The 19,961-nt window shown below is 43.2% G+C and overlaps 1 protein-coding gene across 3 annotated transcripts in view; it reads right to left on the reverse strand.

The window, feature by feature from the left end:
• LOC108887583 (ectonucleotide pyrophosphatase/phosphodiesterase family member 2) overlaps nucleotides 1–19,961 on the reverse strand; it is a 30,860-nt gene that overhangs the window by 7,522 nt on the left and 3,377 nt on the right. Inside the window, exons 4-24 of one of the 3 annotated variants that reach the window (XM_018683032.2) lie at nucleotides 19,338–19,463; nucleotides 19,179–19,239; nucleotides 18,200–18,297; nucleotides 17,977–18,056; nucleotides 17,667–17,786; nucleotides 17,286–17,341; nucleotides 16,682–16,747; nucleotides 15,900–15,972; nucleotides 15,706–15,814; nucleotides 15,120–15,245; nucleotides 15,013–15,044; nucleotides 14,752–14,879; nucleotides 14,532–14,610; nucleotides 14,273–14,360; nucleotides 13,879–14,051; nucleotides 13,721–13,781; nucleotides 13,504–13,643; nucleotides 12,444–12,588; nucleotides 11,707–11,784; nucleotides 10,543–10,675; nucleotides 9,930–10,083 (exon numbers count right to left, since the gene is read on the reverse strand). In XM_018683032.2, coding sequence (XP_018538548.1) covers nucleotides 9,930–10,083; nucleotides 10,543–10,675; nucleotides 11,707–11,784; nucleotides 12,444–12,588; nucleotides 13,504–13,643; nucleotides 13,721–13,781; nucleotides 13,879–14,051; nucleotides 14,273–14,360; nucleotides 14,532–14,610; nucleotides 14,752–14,879; nucleotides 15,013–15,044; nucleotides 15,120–15,245; nucleotides 15,706–15,814; nucleotides 15,900–15,972; nucleotides 16,682–16,747; nucleotides 17,286–17,341; nucleotides 17,667–17,786; nucleotides 17,977–18,056; nucleotides 18,200–18,297; nucleotides 19,179–19,239; nucleotides 19,338–19,463 — 2,126 coding nt within the window. Of the gene's footprint in view, nucleotides 1–9,929; nucleotides 10,084–10,542; nucleotides 10,676–11,706; nucleotides 11,785–12,024; nucleotides 12,174–12,412; nucleotides 12,589–13,503; nucleotides 13,644–13,720; nucleotides 13,782–13,878; nucleotides 14,052–14,272; nucleotides 14,361–14,531; nucleotides 14,611–14,751; nucleotides 14,880–15,012; nucleotides 15,045–15,119; nucleotides 15,246–15,705; nucleotides 15,815–15,899; nucleotides 15,973–16,681; nucleotides 16,748–17,285; nucleotides 17,342–17,666; nucleotides 17,787–17,976; nucleotides 18,057–18,199; nucleotides 18,298–19,178; nucleotides 19,240–19,337; nucleotides 19,464–19,961 lie in introns of those variants that run through there. The other 2 variants (XM_051069053.1, XM_051069054.1) reach the window with 2 other exon arrangements.

The following is a 19,961-nucleotide window of genomic DNA, read 5'->3' on the forward strand; positions in this document are numbered from 1 at the left end:
AAACAGCATTGTTCAGCGACTTCAATATGATAAACATCTTTCTGAATTAATAATGTTTTTAATCCACCAGCAGTGATTTGTAATATTGGCAAAGCCTGGGCTCCAATACCAATGACTTATTTCTAAAGAACCACTTAGATCAGATCACATCTTTCACATTTGTTAGGATGCAACTGTCGAATTACAGATGGTTCTGTTATTTCTGTGTGTGTCTGTGTGTACCTAACCTCAGTGTGTATACCTATACACATCTACATTTAAAAAGTCTCTGGGCTTCATTCAGGCGTCATTCTCCATTGCAAGAATGCTCAATCAACTTCTGTGGATGCAAAATCTGAAAGCACAAAGGTGTTTCGTGTGGTGATGGAACGGCACTTCGGGTGTAACCAAATGTTTTCTGCAGCTCAGTGGATTCAACAGTGGAACTGACCTCATGCTGCTCAAAGCTTGTACACCCACTGGCAACGTCTGTCCCTGAGGCAACAGGAAGGTGCTCCAGAGTCATCCTTTAACTGCACATAATGCTATTATTACCCTGTTAGACCATTAGTTCCAGTTAGCACAGACACTATGGCCTTTATTGAGACAGAGCACAGGAACAACTCATTCTCTGCAGGCTGCTTCTGAGCATGAAAAACAATGAATAGCACAGGCAGCAAAGAGCTGTGTCATAACAGCTGAGTGAGAGAATGGCATCATTTGATTGGTCATTTAGGGTGAAAGAAACAATAAATGAACCAATAATAAGAGTGAATATGGTATGCTGGGGTTTTTCTGTTTTTGTTTCTAACTTGATTTGAGTCGACTTGTGAGGTGTACCTCTGATGGATTCAAGGAATCTGGATCAGTTGTTCTCCACTTGCTTTTTTTTTTTTTTAATAAATGAATTGTGAACCAGTAAAACATTAACAAATATACTATCATTTTCAATATTTCAGTTAATTCACTGGGTGACAGAACATTTTTATGACCTTCCTTTTTCCTTTTGTCCTTTTCACCTGACACTTCTCAGGCAGGTGGCGTGACAGTGACATATGATTGCATGACAACACACTAACCGTTTAAGTGTCAAGGATCATCAAACAAAAGCTTTAATAGGTCAAAGAACAGAGTGACAAGTGTTTTCCGTCACGCAACAAAGGGAAAGCCATCGACCTGATGCAGTCATTCACACACACACACCCACACACACATACATGTTTATTTAAGTCATGTTTGGGGAATGTACGTAGAAGTGTTATAACCACTACCTAACCTATTACCCTAACCTTTACCACTGATCCAACAATCTGTGTTTTTCCAACAGGGCCGTTTTCCCCAGTTGCACATGCAGTCCCAAATTAACCAGTCTTTAGTCTGAAATTTGTCGCACAAATTTTGATTATTTTTCACCATTTTTTGGCATTTGGGGACGTTGTATTTGATCGAACTCCTCCTACAGTTTTTATCATATCGACCTCAAACTTGGTCAGGATACTCTTGAGGCTTTTGTGATTAAAAGTTATTAAAATCATTTGTTGATGTCGAAGGGTGTGGCCGTGCCGGCACCTCAAATTTCGATGCCTCAGCATGAAACAGGAAATTGCGTTTAAGTTGCTGTAACTCAGCCATGCTTTATTCAATCAGCCCCAAATTTCACGTCCTGTCACCAGCAGGACTTCAGACTTGGTCAGGAAAGCCTTAAGGCCTTCATTTTATGATTTCATCTGCTCAGAGTCAAACTAACAGAGCGACAGACTTTTCCAGACTGTGTGTGTGAACGCAAAAGTCTAAATCAGCTGGACCAGACACTGAACTGACTTCATCCTGCCAGATCCCTGATATAAAGTCAGTGTAATGAACATGTGAATAGAGCAGGTAACTGTCCAGAGAATTCACAGTAGGGGTTTCACTTTTTCAAAAAATTGAGATTGGACAAATTTTTAAATTAACCAGAATTCATTTGAATGGATTCCAGGCTATACAGTTGGACCTGCCTCCGCTGTCTCAGTGGGATGGTAAGCCAGCAGCTGAGTCCATAGATTTGTTCCAAAACACTCACACACTGCTTCTCAGGTGTTTTGATGTCATGATTACCTGCTCAGGACGGCTCTGCTCACTATAGTCCTCCATTTGCCTAATAGAACAACACTGTATTACCATTAGCTTAGTCTACTAATAGGTCATTAAGACGTGCAGCAGGTCAAGCTGACATCCAGATCCAGGTCTCTCCAGCCTTCGCTCAAACCCAAACAGAGAATTTCCAGTAGGTGACAACACAGACGTTCTCTGACTGTGTGCTGCATGTGCTGAAGGACAACTCTGGAGAAAGTCTGGACCTGATTCTCCGGACATTGTCCAGAATTCATACGTGAAAGTCACAGAGTCGCAGAGCATGCGCCACACGCCCAGAGAACCTCATTTTTAGACTACCTCAAATTTCAACTTTGCCTCCAACCAGTACTGACTCATGATAATGACACACAGCACTCTCTCAAACCATAAAAGGCTTTACACAGCGTTTTCCAAAAAAACAGAAGTAGCACTCCTGCACAGTGTAAGCACATGTGTAAAATCATGCACCACAAACGGCTGATTCCCAATGATTCCTAAATTCAAATGAGTAATTTCATACAAAAGCAGGAGGCTGAAAAAAGAAACAAAATGTCACTGCTCATGATTCACATCATCTGTCATTTTTAGACAAAAAAAACCACCAAGTTAATTTGACTTTCCTCTTTTTCTCTGTAAGTTTTGTTTGGTTTGTTACCAGGAGACATGACACGTGTATCTTGCTGGAGAACAGTTCTTAACACCTTATCATCATAAAACATGCACTCACAAGTTTTATGGTGTTTAAAATTCACTTCTGTAATTCTTGGCACTAATCTAATGACTAGTCTTATCATGCTATATAATTATGGTACATATTTCTTTCTGCTGGTGGGGAAGTCCTTGACTTGTGGAATACCGTGAGCTTACATAAACAGCTTAAACGCCTTCCATTAATATTCTCTAGACCTCCTGGAAAGTCCTTTTAAGAGCATGAGGATTTCCAGCAGAAATACATTAGAACATCATTCCAGTCGTGCACTGTGAGCAGCTAGCCACCCCTTTAATCCACTCAAATGGAGGATCAAATGGATCGGACAGGCCCCCTGGAGCCTCCACTCTGCCAGGCAGAGCAGCTGATGGTTTAGCTGGAGCACATTGACCTACCACTCACAATTAAAATGTACACAGAGTGTTTTCCTGTGGTTTCTGCCTTTGAAGAGGATTTTTGTTCTCTGGACGGCTTCAGAAAATCAAACTTCAGTTCATTTGCTGAACTGACATTTGCTCTACAGTGACTTCTCTCTCACTTCCTCAGGACACAGTCTACAGTTCCTCAGCTGTTTCCATTTATTTGAAGTTCCTCATACTTTGTGAGACTGTAAAGGGATCAGTGGCAAATAGCTTGATCTATGATCTGACATTTACACCCACTTCATGATTGGTCAGTTGTTCTGGGGTCAGAAGAGAGTCAGAGTTGGAACTTCCTTCTCTCTCTTTTTTTCCTTCTCGATACGACTGTTTCTGTTGTGTGAGTGCACCACGATGAATGACTCCACAACAATGAATGTGTCTAGTTTACGCCTTTTCTACTTCTACCTCCCACGTGGCCGTTCTCAACAACTCACCCATCTATCACAAGGCTGACGTACAGGGACAAACAACCGTTCACAGCCCCAGCTGAACCAGGGTTTGTACCTTGCTGTGAGGCACCACTGCACCACTGCACCGCTGCACCGCTCATCTGATCCACTATGCACATCAAATAGTTTGATGACTGTTCATCATGCATTTTTCTAATAATATATTGACACGATCAGTTAATTGAGAAACTAATCTGCAGTATAATCACTGCTGTATATATATGGACTGCAGCCTGGTCGTGTCCTGCAAGGGCTGTAGCCAGAGTAAAATTTTACCTGAGGTCCAGAAGTAGAGCGGGTTTATTTATTTTTATTTATTTATTTAAAGTTTGAGTTTCAGACAAGTCATTTCTGATGAATTATTAATGCATGTGAAGCACAGTGTAACCTACGAAAAGCTAATCGACTTTTAGGACAAATAGTTGAAAATATTCTGGGAAAAAAGTTTATCTAAGCATTTTTCTAAAATAAATAAGTAACTACAACATAATCTGACTGCCTCTGATCACTCATCTACATCAATATGATTTTCTGTTCACACATGAACCCAAAGGAAAACAAAGTGTTGGCAGCATGGCTAAACATGAGCTGAACAAGTTTCTGGTCAGTAAGTCCACAGGGTAAAACCATCCAATCTACCACAGATACTGAAAGCCCCAGGTATGTTCTGACATTAGCCTCATAGGTGCATCATGTTCATTCACACACACACTCACACATACGTAAAATGAAACATCAGAGAGGGGGGGAAAAATACAGAGGTCCAGCCTCGAAGCTGGCGAGGTCTGGCTCCGTGGGTGTTTGCCAGGACAAGTAGGAAATCATGATAACTTGACAGGTTACAGCTGGGTCTGTGTCATCTCACCCACAGCAGAAAGATTAGTTGAGAGGAAAAGGAAAATATTACTGAGCTGAGGACTGTGCCGGTCTCCCCTCAGGATGCTGTCCGTGGTTCTGACACATTCAGAGCTGAGGTGCAGAGGTCTAGTTTGCTCTCAGGCCAGTGGAATTATAACATGGGATGCCAAAAACACTGCCTGCCCCAAACACATCAGTGATAATAACCCAGTAGTATATATATAATCAGGTAAGACTCACATGAGCCATATTTAATGTAACTTTGTAATTTCACTTGAGTGGCACTGTCTGCAGATACTGTACTGCAGTTAATTATTACCCAGTTACTATGAAACAACCTCTTCAAATATGAACTGAGACAGATGTGACACAGATGTGAGTTTATGACCTTAAACTTCAGTCTAAAGATTCAGCAGATGCATTTTAAACTGCAAAATAAAGTCTATTTTTGTGGTCGTAAATAATGCAGATAAATGAGAAATCTGAAACCAATGAATTATTTACAGAGAAGAAGCAGTGTGTTCTTTTGAATCACTGGCATGGAAATTTCAACATAACTGTGCTCGTTACTAAACTGTAGTTTTGAAGTCAGATGTTAAATGACAGAGCAGGTCAAAAAGGAAAGATAAAGCCACAGTGAATCACGGTCAAAGTCTTGTGTTCATGTGGGGCGTGCATCAGTCTGCAGCAGCTCTGCTATTTTAGCAAGGCTGAGGAGAATCCTCTTAGATCCTCTGTGATTCTAACCAGAGAGGGAAGCTCCTGTAATTAACGAGAGCAGTCAGGTGGACTCCAGCAGCAGCAGGTACAAAAGTTCAACACAGTGCTACAACTGTAAAAGGAAAACATTTTAATTTTGCAAAAAAGTTGCTGTAAATTGTAGATTCCACCTGCTTCTTTTTGTCATGTCTGCGTCTCATGTATGGAGCTGGAGTCAGGATTAGCTTAGCTTCATGTAGAGACGGAGTTTTAAAAATGCTCAGTTCAGTCTTAATGCTGAGGTAGAGCTAACGCTCTTGGCTCCAGCGCCAGGCTAATCACACAGATGTGAGAGTGGTTTATTTGGCCAAATATCAAAGTGTCTCTGAGTCAAATGACTAACAGTTTGTCCATCCACATATCACAGATTAAAGACCTGATCTGATGGTTTTGGTTTTGCAGGACAACATCTGTGGAGTCTGAGGAGGTATTTCTGTCTTCACTACACCTTAAAATTACTGAGGGAAACGTTCATGTCTAGACGAGGGCATGTTACAGATGACGTGTTACTGCTGCTGACAAATCACAATGTATTTCAGGCAAAATGCTTCGCTCAGAGTTTCTGCTCGTTCTCTTCTTCTTACTAACCCTGCTGACATCCTGAATGCTGCCACTCCTCTCATCCCTGCAGTAACCCCACAACTACCAGTCACCTGATTCTCTCACACACTTCCCTCATTAGTCCCATGCTATAAATACAGGCCGTGCTTCATTCATTCCCCTGCTGTGTTTGCCTCCTGTGTCTGATCTATGTGTATCTCCAGCTTTTTTCCTCTATTATAACCTGCCTACCTGTTATAATGTAATTATAACAAATGGAATCATGCTGTAGTCACTACAATCAGATATCGTTTTTCCAACGTTTCCTGATTACGGAAATGGAAAGCATAAGCCAGTTGTATAGAGATGTAATTTCTTAAAGAGGAGAGCTGCTCACAGTGAGGTCAGATGGAGTTTTGTAGATAACTCACTGGTCCTATCTCAAAAGATAAAGGACTGTCTGTCCTTCCTCTTTTATTCAATAGTTAGTGAGGCTGCAGGGTGTGGGACTGGGCACAGGACTCTGGGACTTCCCAGAACTCTGACATAGCTGGCAAAATATCAATGAAGAAATGAAGCAGATGTTGGGTCAGTCTGTCTCCAAACCCTGTGTTCTTTTCATCTAAAAATATATCAGACAGTTGTTTATTGAGGATTCCTACTGCAGCTGGATATTTCCAGTATCCTGAGAAAAGGTAATGTCTTCCCTGTCTTCCTCTTTGCTCTTCTGTTATTTTCTCTTCTTTTTAACCTGTGTTATCCTACATGGTGTGCAGGCATACCTAAAAGCTGCTGCTCTTCATATTATTCCATCCTCATGTTCTTGATGGTTTCCATGAACTGAGCTGCATGCTTTTTTTTAAAAAAAAAAGTTGCCTTTGACTTCGTGGTCCCTGGTTTGCTTAAACATGCTCTATGTGAGCTTGTATTGCTGTCTCTGTGAGGTCCAGTTCTGGGCTTAGGCCAGTAGTGAGGATATTTTGGCTGTGTCAGTCTTTTTCAACTAAACACAAACTTCATCCAGCCATTAGTTCACCATCTTCCACCACAGTCCTTCCATCCAAAACGTCCATCTATGACCCAACACGATCCTTTCCTGACCTTTAACCTTTTCCATAACCAGGAAATGTAGTTGCCTTCACTCCATCGATCTTAATCAGAATGATTTGCACAGCCAGAGGATGCCATCCTGCAAATACAGAGTTAATCCTCCACCTGAAATAGTTTAGAGAAAACGGATGCACTGGCCTCCATAAGGAGAGACAGGACTTGTGTAGAAGAGTCTTAGTTTTCTATAAACACCAAGTTCACGGCAGAACACAAGCCAATGAGGTAAGTCTACAGTAACTAACAATAGCACACAGAGTTTATATTTAAAGAGGCATATGTTTTGGCAACATTTCCTGTCTGTTCAGGGCCCCACAGAGAGAACAGCTCAGACTCTTTATCTCTCTGTGCAGAGCAGGGAAACACTGCAGCAACTGAGGATTTTCTTCTAATAACCCCAATAATGTGACGGTTACTGAGTCAGTTCAGTCTGTGAGTTTCTGACACCTCCAGCCATACAGCCCCCTCCTCAGTGTGACTGAAAGGAGAGAACATGTCATAATTCTTCTGCTCAAGGTCAAGAACTGGATTGGATTTTCTGAGGAGTTCCCCTTAGTGTTACACACAATCATGCTGGCGCCTACATATAGGTTCTCAAGACTGAAACCAGCAATGTTGGAAACCTACCCTATGAGTACATGCTTATTCATTTTTCTGCAGCCTGCAGTGACAGAAAGAGATTACGGCTGATGCACAGCAGCATGTTTACACTCTGCAGAGCACAGTCTTCAAAGGCCTGATTTATCTTCAACATGAAGACAGACAGAGGACTGTCCTCAGTAACGTGTTTTAATGTTGGAATCCGTCCCTCTCATCACATGCGGATACATTATGAACAGATGTGCACCTGAAAATATTTCTTTACTGACCAGCATCGACTCTGGTAGTGCCTGTGTAGGGAGGAGGCCAAGGTGGATGGAGAGCCGTGTGTTTCCCGTGTGAAACATATCATCACTGAAGTACTCACTATGCCCACGATAGGATCTTTGTCTAAACAAAATGGCAACAGATTGATAAGCCTAACCACATGTTTATTATTGTAACCATGACAACAAAGGTCTGGTGGGCCTGCTGCCATCTGGGCACTATTTCAGGACACACTCCCGTGGGTCATGTCACAGAGCACAGACAAGCTTCATAAGAAATGACTCAAAAGGTTTAAAGCAGAAAGTATGGTGGCTGTTCAAACAACGTATCGTGACATTTTCACTGAAAGCTTTTCTGTTTGCTGGTTTTATCTATACTGTGTACATATTTGGAGTGTATATGTGAGCGTGCAGGCCGTGTTTATCACCGTAGAGCAGCTGTGCCTTGCAGAGCCCCACGGAGGCTCGCCCAAAAAAGACTTAACTTTTAGACTTAACATTTAGATAAGAGCTGGTGTTTTTGTCACTGAGGCAGCGACAGACTTAAATCTACGACTCTTCCATAACTGTTCATCACCAACGCGCTGAAATGGACCTCTGTGTATCAGTTGTGGAGCTGTGATGTGCAAAGTTTACACTCAACTTTGGAGCCGACTCCAAGTAAAACTTGAGTAAATGTTCGAAAAGTTAGACCCGGCACTCTCCATTATGTTGCAGGTTTATCAGGTCACTTCCGTGAAATTTGAAGTACACACACAGTGCATCGATATCACAGGTTTTAGTGCAGATATACAGGTGGTAGCAGTTTAAGTCATTATTGTTCTCTTATTCTGTTATTCGTGCAGTTTCTGTGTCTGTGAAACAGAAAACCGAGATTTAACACAATCTGCTACAACTCTATGGCTAACCTAAAATACTTCAATCTCCAACATGATGCTTACTGTTGAGTATTTAGCATCATTACTTTTGAGAAATGCTCAGTCACTATGACTCACTGCAGCTGCACTCATTATTTGTAATTAACAGTCATGTTTCTGTGATATTTCAAAACTTTGGCAGCGTGTAGCAATTTTAACTGATGTGTGCATGTTTGGGTCTTCAAGGCAGAGTCATAACCACTGACATGGTTTAAAAAGTCCCACAGGAAAAACTGAAAAGGGTGTAGACTGGTCCTCGACAAGTCAATTTATATGTGAAAGGTCTTATGAGTTCAGAAATGATCTTGAACTCGTGTTTATTTCCCTTCAAAAATGAACTATTCACTGATAAAGCTGACTCGGCCTCTCTCAACATGAAGAAATAAACCCAACGTAAAAAAATACAAATCTGAACATTTCCATTGCCACTTCTCAGCTTCCACATCAATTTGTCTGTTTGCCTGAAACCATATAATGATCTCAGTGGTCTTATATTTGAAAGTCTTAAATGTAACACAAAGAGGAACAGTGACAACGTGTCTCCCAACACAAATTTACTAACTCGACAACCCAAACAAACTGCTGCCTCATAAATGAAGTGACTCATCGTCTCTGACAGGCTCAACAACAAAACCCTGTCACCTTTGTTTTAGCAGTGACGTAAAAAAATGATGTCAGTATCAGCAGAGGTGAACTGTAGTTACTCTTGAAAGAGGAATGAAGGAGGCCATCGACGTCACGGGGGAGAAACCCTCCCTCAGCAGAGGAGAGAGTGCACCTATCCACAACACCTTCACGCCATGTCAGGAGATTAACAGACACTCACACTCATTCACGTGACTCCAGTGTCTCAAACAGCCAGTTTAAACAGCAGCCAGTTTAAACAGCAGCCAGTCAGAACTGAGGGATGAGAGGTGAAACGTCTTCAAGTATCGACAACCAAGTCCAGAATCTCAGAGACCAGAAAAGGTTTGGAATTTTTACAGGAAACTCAGTTTTCAAAGCAGCTGCTGGTTGATTTTCAGAGTGAATTAGCTGAATAGTTATCTGGAAACTCTAATCATTTATACTGATATATATTCTATATTTGAATAATTAATTGCTCTCCATTCCTCCTCCACCTGTCATCGATTCCCTGCCAGTTGCAGTGACGGCTGCAGTGACAGCTGGGACAGCGCTGCCCCCTGTTGGTTGTTGTTTGAACTCACATTGCAGGCTTTGCTGTTGTCTGGTCTGTGGGGGAGCAGGAAGGAGAAGACCCTGAGCCCTCCATCACACTCCTCCAAAGTCTGGTTCAGCTCCTGACAGCTCGTCACAACCGTGTAGAAGTGGGTGGGGACGGGTGGTGCGTCAGGTGAGAACCTGGACACAGGAGGGAGGTCGGAGTCAGCAACCAGGTGCTTGATGATGGAGGACAGTAATGGATCTATAGTATACGTCAGTGTGAATGTGCCGAACACAACTAACACCAGACAAAACTGACTCAAACACAACAAGGAAAAAGAAGAAGAGAAGTATGGAGGTGCATCACGAGGATTTGTCTCCGTGATATTCAGCTTGATTTTTAATGAGAGAGGCAGCATCTGTTGCTTCTCTAATGCATTCATTGTTGGAGGAAGTATTCAGCTGCTTTAAGAGCAGTGATACAGCAGGATCAACATTTTCCTTTCTAAGTAAATCTAATGAAATTCAAATAGATTTTTGAACCTGTGATTTGTGTCTTTGAGGCCAAATAAACTGAATGTTTCATCCGTCTTTTTGTCCAGCAGTGCTGCTCATGGTAAAACATACACAGTCGAGTGGTTGACCTTTGACCCTTACTCTTTTATCTTCTCTGTGGTGTCACGGAGGCCGTCGTAGTTGTAGTCAAAGATGGGTCCAGTGAGGATGTTGACCCCGTTGTGTTCCTCTGCGTAACGTCTCAGCAGCGTCCCCTGCAGGTAACTCCACATCTCTGCACACAGGAACATGAGCAGTGAGACGCTGCTGTTCAAAACAACACCAGGTGTATGTCAGTGTACAGCGTGCACTGCAGTCCAGATGTAATCAGAGGAGCCAGACCACATCTGGCTCTTTACTGGAGAAACTGAACATTTCAAATGAGCTGGAAAACAATGTTCTTAGATAAACTTTATCAGACACGAGCTAAAAGGAAACTGTGGATTCAATTTAGTTTTCAAACCATTTTCTCTGAAAACTGAAACCTGTTTTTTCATAAAGAATGACGATGAAAACATGAAACGTTCACCCATGCTATTTCCAGCTTAATCCTGTGTAACTATAGAACCAATAAATCCTCCAGACACACACACACTGTTCACTGACTGGCTGTGTATCAGCAGGAGACAGCGATTCAGACACAGAGTGTGTGTCTCCTCTGTCTGTGCAGAAACAATGGGTATCAGGCCGTCCTCGCTCAGACCTGACAACACCACGTTTCTGTCCTTTGTCTCATGTGACACAACTAGACGCCACTTAGGTACAGGAAGAGAGATGGGACAAATAAATCTGATAGGCACAGGCAGCTGAATACGAGAAAAAACACTTTGGTTGTATCAGCAGCAGCAGTGCAGTCGTCTCCTTACAGATCCTCTCCGTGAGTTTGTTAAAGCACCCAGAAATCCCACAAATCTCACTACTGACACCCTCGTTACCTCACAGCTCGCTGACTTTATTTCACTATCAAGGCTCTGAGAACATCAGATTGGTATTTTGTGCGAGGCTTTCAGAGTTTGTAGGAGTCTGTACCATCGAAAGAAGCTCTTATTTTATCAACGGCTGTTTTGATGAAAACATTTTTCAGTTTGTGCCACACTGACAGTCTCATATCAGACTTCAATTCAATCAGCTCCTCGTGCTCTGATCGTCATCATGTAACAAGCATTTGTGATACCTGACGTTCATGAGTGGTCAACACTGGTATAATTAAAGGATCAGATTTGAAGGTTGCTTCGCCACATGCTGGGTGTGGGTGAGGTGACTCACTCTTGAAGGCGGCGTACATGGGAACGGTGTTGGTGATGAGCGAAGCGTCGTATCTGGACTCAGGAGACGATGCCAGCTCTGTCAGTAAAACGACACACACTCGTATTATCCACTGCTCTCACTGTTGTCACAGAAACATCACAGTGAGGTGACACCTGGACTCACAGCCCACAGCTGGATCTAACAGTAATTCATTATCAACATGCTTCTGTCTTATTTAAGATCATTTAAGAACACACCCAGGTCGAAAATATTCAAACTACTTATTACATAAGTACCTGTTATTACTTTAGAGTCACCGCGCAGCCAGAGCTCATGGCAAGGTTGTAAATATGTTTATTAAAATACAAATACTACCAAAATAAAGTTCCCTTCATCCAGTGAAAGTGCAGTAAAAATGTTAATAAATGCAGAATCAGGTTTGTTAAATATTGTTTAACAAAGAGCAGCAAGTAGATGAATGTCACCTGTAAGATAGGAAATGAAAACATAAGGTTTAAGAACCGATTTGAATCAACAACTAAGAAAACACTGAGGTGTCTGATGATTGAATGATGCAATAACAACATGTTTCAAACATAAAGGAGCTTTGAGAAGTTGTATTATATGACAGAGAGAGTGTGTGTTCAGCTGGGACTAAAGATTGTTCCTGTGTCTAAATCCTCCCATCAGATACGAATGATGAGAGCTGGCTTTTAGAGATCACCTGTGGTCCTGTGGTCGTCCTGCAGGTTTACCTGGGGGGAAGAGGAAGCCGTAGGTGAGGTGGTTGTTCTGGTTGTAGGTGGTGCAGCTCTGACTGTGATCAGCCGACACTCTGGAGTCGACTCGGATGCACTGAGCAGCACTGGGAGAGACCTCCGGCACAGGAGTCATCTCCTCCTAAAGGCGAAGACACAAATCTATACAAATACACTGGATATCAAATATTTCTATGAATGTAAAATGAGATGGTGTGTGTGTAGGTATTCATGTATGACGTGTGAGCAGCTGCGTCTTGTAAACCTGCAGCTCACAGTTTCCTGTAAACATCAGACAGACGTGCATTCAGAGTCACACACAGAGTTTGTGTGTTTGTTGGTGTCGTTGGACTCGTTGTGTTTATGTTTACGTGCTTCTGTGGCTCCGTCACGTTCTGCCCCGACATTAACAAACTTTCACTCGCTACAGGAATGTGTTGTTTGACTTTTACAACCTGACGCCCGGTTTAAAGGAATGAAAGGCTGAGAGTCAGGAGCTGGAGGAGGTCAGCCTGCACACCGTGTGAAGAAACATATCATCACGTCGCAAGCAGCAGCACTGTGTTTCTCAGAGGAAATAAAGGCGATTTAATGCTTTTAGAATTTCCTGGACCCACAGTGCAGCATGTAAGGTTTGAAATGAAATGATCTACGCTGAATTCAGTGGATGTTTTTCAAGAGAGACTGGAAATTTGCTGCAGATCCATCAGAGTGAGAATGATCAACATCTTCAGTTTTTTTTGTCAGATTTGTTGTAACCATGAAGTAATGTGGCCGCAAGCAGAGAGAGAGAACACTAACGGTGCATTCAAGGATGCTCTGACATAACAGAACTAGTGAAATCGATCCAGCAACAACAACAACAAAAAGCAATAAGCAGTCACAGATGTTATATAAAGAACACTGTGTGACAGATGATCTATCTGCTGGTTTTTCCTAAAGACAAACTGAACATTCAGTATCAGCACCAATACAAAGACTTTGTTAATCGTCAGCTGCAGGAGCTTGAAAATTGCTTAAAGTGAAAAAACCCAAACCACAACAGGTGTGTGTTTACCTGCCGTGGCAGAGTGTACGCTGTCCACAGAGGCATGGCCAGCTCTTTGCTGTATCCACTGATGAACTCCACGTGATGAAGCAAACTGTACTGAGTGTCAAACATGACGGCGGGACGACCGAACGGGAGGTGGGTGCTGTCTGCAGAGACAAACACACACAGTGGATTCAGTGACACAAACGTCCCAGAACAACACTGAGGTGTAAGAGAAACCTACTGTAACTGTAGAGTCCATCTGGTGCGGGACTGAAGGATTCAATGATCTCCTCCACTTTGTTCTGTAACAGAAACACAGACGACGAGGCGTCACTTTGGTTTGATGTTTTCACCTGACGGATGAAACACATCTGTTGTGACGTCACAGTCGCAGCTGACCTCATCGTCACAGCTGCAGCCCAGGTCGTGCGACACGGTGACCTCGGTGTCGGACGCCAGCGACGGCGGTGTGACTTCCTCCGGCATGCTGGGCTGGTGCGGCGGCTCTTTGAGCATGTCGTTCAGGCTGCCGTGTGTCCCGTTGTTTGGGGCCGGCTTCAGCCCCAACAAGTCTGACACAGACAAACAGAAGAGGAGGGTCAGCTGGTTAGGAGCTCTCTTTAAACATCACATATGGTTTTTCTTCTGGTAAACAAAGTTTTGCTGTTTTGCTAAAATCTATATCTCCAAAAAATATCTGAACAATATTTAAACAACTGAACAAAACTGAAGAGTTCTGCTGTTCACGTTCAGTTCCACTTCACACCGTTAAGGAAAAGAAAAACCTTCTCACCACACATGACGTTGTACAACTCTATATTCTCAAACTCTGGCACTCTTTTCTGGAACTTGAAGCTCGGCCCGTGGCCCATAAAGATCGTCTACAAAACAACAGAGACATGGACAAGTCAAGCAGAGAGATGCCGCTCTGTGGAGGTTCCAGCTGAACACACTGAATAAAACATCTCATTGTTTTTTGGCACATTGCTGCCACCTGTGGATCAGTGCTTGTATATAAACAGTAGAGTCCACAGCAGAAAAAAAGCAGTTACCCTCATGCTGGTTATCTTGTTGTCAAATCCGTGGTCACCAAAGAAACCACAACGCGTCCTCAGTTTCTCTGGCATTTTCCTGAAACAGATTTCCCCACAGTGAATCCTTCTCTCAGCCTTCGATTGAAAGTGACTGAAAGTGAAACCTCTGCCTCCACAGAGCGTGGAGAGACACAGTCTTTCTCAGAGAGGTGGATCTAAGTAATAAATGATTCTGAACCTGGCGATGTGCCACTTCCTCTCCATCAGCAGGTGGACGTCCTCGATCCTGCGGTTGTTGGCGTAGTGAAGCCTCTTGGGTAAATGCTGCTTCAGGTACGGCTTGAAGTGCTGAGTCGGCATTTTACACTGAAACAACAGTGATGTAGGTGAACGACCTGACCTCTCTCTCTCTCTCTCTCTCTCTCGTTCTCCCACACAGACAAACACAGAGCAGCAGGAACTACAGGGACAAATGGTTTGACTCTGTTGTAGTACTTACAGTGAGGTTTGCCACAACTACTTTAGGGTCATCTGGAAAAAGACAACATCACGTTACCAGGGAGCCTCTTACAGAATAAAGCTCTGACTTCGTCTTTATCGCCTTACACGTGGTGGATTTGGGGTCGCGGGGTCGTATTCTGCCCAGCGAGCCGGGGATCAGCGTGATCTCGTCTATGTTGAGAGGATAGCTGCTGAGAAACTCTGTCCTGTCACAGTGGGCCTCCTCCATACCTGAGACAGGAAAAGACAGACAAACTAAAATAAGTTCAATACATTCTTTTACTTTTCTGTGATCCGTCTTTCCAGAAACAATGTCCCAGTTACGCGAAAATCGGACTGAAAAACCTCGAACCTGAACCTGCTCAGAAAACCCAACACTTTGGGGTCAAGGTGACAGAGACACGCTGCGTTTAAGTTCTTTAAAAAAATGGTTCTTGACACTTTAAGCATCACAAACAAAATTTCATTCTCCTTATTGTACAGAGGCAGAATTATCTGATACAACTATTGTGATTACTACAAAGAAGAAAGGAGAGGTAGGTTAGCATCAAGCTAAGCTTCCTGTCCCCATGCTGCTTACTGATTCTGTAAATGATTGATTTACTTACTAATCCACAATTGAAATGTAGGATTTGACTAAAGAAAACACATGTGAAGCATCCAGGCTTCAGAGGTTACACAGAGGTCATACCGTGGTCTCCTACAATGATGACGTTGACACAGCGGTGCAGGTTCATCTGCTTCAGGCCGTTCATCAGCTGACCGATGATGTTATCCAGTTCCCTCAGAGGGTTGTCCAGCTGCAAACAGGGAAAATGACTGAGATCATTTCACACACACTCACACTTTCACTGACATTTTTCAACCCTCAGCTCCCGCACTGACCTCACTGCTGAGCGGCCCCAGTCGATGTCCGTAGGTATCGGGCTGCTCCGAGTGGACAGCGTAGACGTACGGCCTGGAGAGAGACGGCACGGATAATTTAATCCTGAGCTCAACTTTAACCTAAAAAAGGATTCAGGTGTGAGAGCTTTCTGAGGTCACTGCGGTGAGTAAACAAGATAAAACCCTTCACTGAGCTTGTTGTTTCTGGCAGTGAACATCTCACCTCAACTCACCCTGAACTGAGAAACACAGAAACCCTCCTAACCTACCGCTTCACTGCAGAATGAAAACACTTCTCAGCTCGTGACCCCTTCACTGACCCACACCAACACACAAAAACTTTATCTTCAGCAGAGACATTTATCAACCCTGACTATAGCACCGGGAAAAAACCAAATCCCACCGAGACGTGACAAACATGCTGTCGAGGGTTACAGGAATAAAACAGATCTGACTTTGTTTAGCTTCGTTGTTCTTGTTCTGCCTTGAAATTTGACCTTTGACCTTTGTGTCACATTTAAAGAAATTAAAGAAATGACTGGAACATCAAAAAAAAAACTCTGCTGCAGATGTAACTAACAACAAAAACACATTCTATTCAGCTGATTCACGCTGTTTGTTTTACAAGCTCAATCACTGTCATGGTTTATTGGGACGCTTCAGTCGAATGTTTGATGTTATTAGTTACATCTGTGCTTTTCCTGCTATTAACCAAGTCTCCAAGAATTTACAAGACTCCGGTTGTAAAAAAGATTTCTCTCTAAAGATCCAGAAAGACACACCTCTCATTATCAGGCAGGTGCAGCCAACGCAGGATCGTCAGAATCCTCCTCTCCAGAGGAATCACCCTGAAAACAAAACGTGGTGATTCATTAAGCAGCTATCATCACACATTCATCACTGTATGTCTGTTAAAGAACCAGGGACCTGATCTGTGCGGTACAGTAACATTTTGGTGTAAATGACCATCAATACCAACATATATGAACCAGTCTAACATCTGTGAAGAAGTGTGTGTGTGAATGGAAATCAGCAGAGATCAACAAACTCCACTTTCGGCTGCTTTGAGTCGTCAATAGCCTCTGTTGTGGCTGAGTGTGTGGGAGCATTGTTCTGCGTCTGTGGCCATTGTCAGTCAGTCTCAGGATGTGACGAGCCCTCGGCCGCCGCCGCCCTCGTGAGCGTTAGGTCATGGGTATGTAAATGTTGGAAGCGAAGCTGCCTATTAAAACAAACTCCTGTCCTGAGCTCCGACATCTCTCTCCTGTATGAATACACATCTATAAAGATTCCTTTACGTCAAAATCAGCATCCTCCCAACTCAGTGAGTCAGCAGCTCAGCTGTCTGAAGCTACTGAGAAATATTCCAGTACCAACTTAAAGTACCAAGGCCAGAAGAAAGTTCCTGCTTTCACTCCCTGCTTCTCCGCCGTGATCCAGATCTGTAACAGAAAAGACTGAAGTTCATATGGTGTGTACTGCATAATGATTTCCTACTGTGTCCCTGTCCTAATACTGTCCCATACTACATGGCCTACTAACTGTATGTACTATATAGTACTCATACCATTTGTCCAGGAACAGGAATGAAGGGATACACACACTGACAACATCTACTTTTATTTCACAGATAAAATCAGCTCTAAATGATATGAAATTAGATCCAGTTACTGTTCAGTAACTAACCACTGCCCAGTCTTCTTTATCTACTCAGCCTGTGAGTTTGAACTGACTCCAACCACAAGCTGGTATCTACAGTTTACTCACTGGCTGTCCGCCCCACCACCGGTGGTTCAGTTTCTCTCTGGTGCGCAGGCTGAAGGTGGCATTAAACACCGGGTCATGCATGGTGTTCCCCACAATCCCGTGGGACTCTGGGTAAAGACCCTGTGGAGATACCCCACAGGACAGTAAGACTACAGTGAACACATTAAAAATCAGTCCTGCTGCAGGGTCACAACGTGCACACGCTGTGAGGACGTTTGTATTTATTTCACCTACAAACACAGCAGGACATATTAACAGCTGTTTTACTGCAGCTTCTAGTATATGAAGCATATAATCCAGCGTCACTTACTGTAGCTAGGGTGTATAAGTTTGGGAAGGTCTTTGATGGGTAGACGGGTCGCATGTAGGGCGCTGATGTGCCGCACGATCCTGAGAGGAAACTAATCTTTACTATTAAACTCAATAAGACACAGACTAAAGACTCACAGGTCATTTACTGGGATGTTAACAGTGACCTACACAATCATTACAGCTGTAATTATAGAGAAATGATCAGCAGTAAAAGTTCATACTGAGCTTGTGAATGTTGGGGATGACAGATTTGTCCTTCTTCAGGTAGGAGGCTCTGAACCCGTCGACAGACAGCATGATGAGGGGAGGACGGATGAAGCTGAGGAGCACGATGATCACAAAAAGACAATTCATTTAAATATTATTTCACAATTCTTAAAACCATCTGTCACTCGGCCTCTGCAGTGACTTGATGCTGAAATGATTCAAGCAGCATCACTTGAACCATCTGGAGTTACGTTTGAAAGACATGATGTTCCAATGAAAGACTCTGGGAATGTGTGTTTTTGGAGGGAGGGACTAAGAGTCCTCTCAACCTCTGCTCAGTCAGTTTTGATAAATTCCTTTTTATCAGTCCCTGGATCTTATGGAGGGTGATCAGGTGTGCTGCTGCTCCTTGACTTTTGGGTCCTGTGCCAAACATTTGAACATATTTTACCTTGAAGTAACAGCTTCAAAATCATTGTGATGTTCACCTCTGCCATTTCCACTCCTCACACCAAACCCCTGTTCTTTGACTGGGTACGATCTCCCACTATAAGTTTGTGACTGAGTGATAGTCAGCAGATTAAACTGCTGGAATCAGACCCAGAGTTCAGAGTGATGCTGAACTGTACATCAGTTTAAAAAGTCTTTAGAAACCAGCGTTCGCCTCTGAAATATCAAGAATTATGAACAGTTTGTTACAGCCACAGCACTTCCTGCTCCAGAAGCCGGGGATCATGGGTAATATACACCGTTTGGTCATAAGTCAGTTAAGTGGGTCTACACAGTCTGAGGTCCATCAACAGATTGATATTGACTTTGTTTTCTGTGCATGAAAACCACTTAACAGCTCGGACAGAACTAATGACGACTCGTGGCTGCAGAGGGCGCTGCTGCTCAGCCAAGTTACATTTTGTTGCTTTAATGAACAAGCTGAAACGATGGAATATATTCCTTACATTCAGCACACGAGTTTCTCATCAGTCTCAGACTCACCCTGCGGGACATTCAGCACTCTTGATCTCCTCACAGTCACCGTGCACCCATGAAGTCTCACCTCAAAGAGAAACACGAGGACACAGTCTTCACCTGCTTTCATGAACAGTCATTTTCTATCTGTAAATTTAGTTCAAGAATAGATGTCGTGATAAGAACCTTTGCAGAGTGACTTGTAGTTGGAGCAGCAGTCTCCTCTCTCCAAACAGTCCTCTGAGCAGTGGCAGGCATGGTCGTCATTCCTCTCCTCCCCACAGCGATCCTGAGTGCACTCGAAACCTCCCGCTGACACACATTAGAAATCACTTCATTACAGTATAAAACCTCACAGCCAAGCTTAGCCACATTAAAACACCACGAGTTGATACAATGAACAGTGACAAATTAAATCTACCGTCAGACCTGCAGTCTGTTACAAATTACGCGGTTACAAGCGAAGTGGGCCGTGTAAAAAGACTCACAGGAGACTTGTGGTTGTATAATTCACTTGGAGAGACTTTCTGTGTTGGAAAATGTCCCAGTGTTGTTCGCTTAATGTTTTCTAGATGACTTTGTGGTTCCAGTCTTTTCACTCAGCCAATGCCTTAATCGGCATCAGATGAAAATGAGTTTTCTGGCCAGCTCTTGTCCATATCATATGTTATACGCTGATCTCTGTCAGTGCTGCAGCTACTGTAGTGCTGATCTGTATGGAGACTTAAAGAATAAGCCACACTGTCGCATTGGCTGACATGTTCATTCATCACCATGAACGCACACCAACCTGCTGCCCCAAATACTCTC

The sequence above is a fragment of the Lates calcarifer genome, linkage group LG3 (genome assembly GCF_001640805.2).
Source record: "Lates calcarifer isolate ASB-BC8 linkage group LG3, TLL_Latcal_v3, whole genome shotgun sequence".
Classification (NCBI taxonomy): domain Eukaryota; kingdom Metazoa; phylum Chordata; class Actinopteri; family Centropomidae; genus Lates; species Lates calcarifer.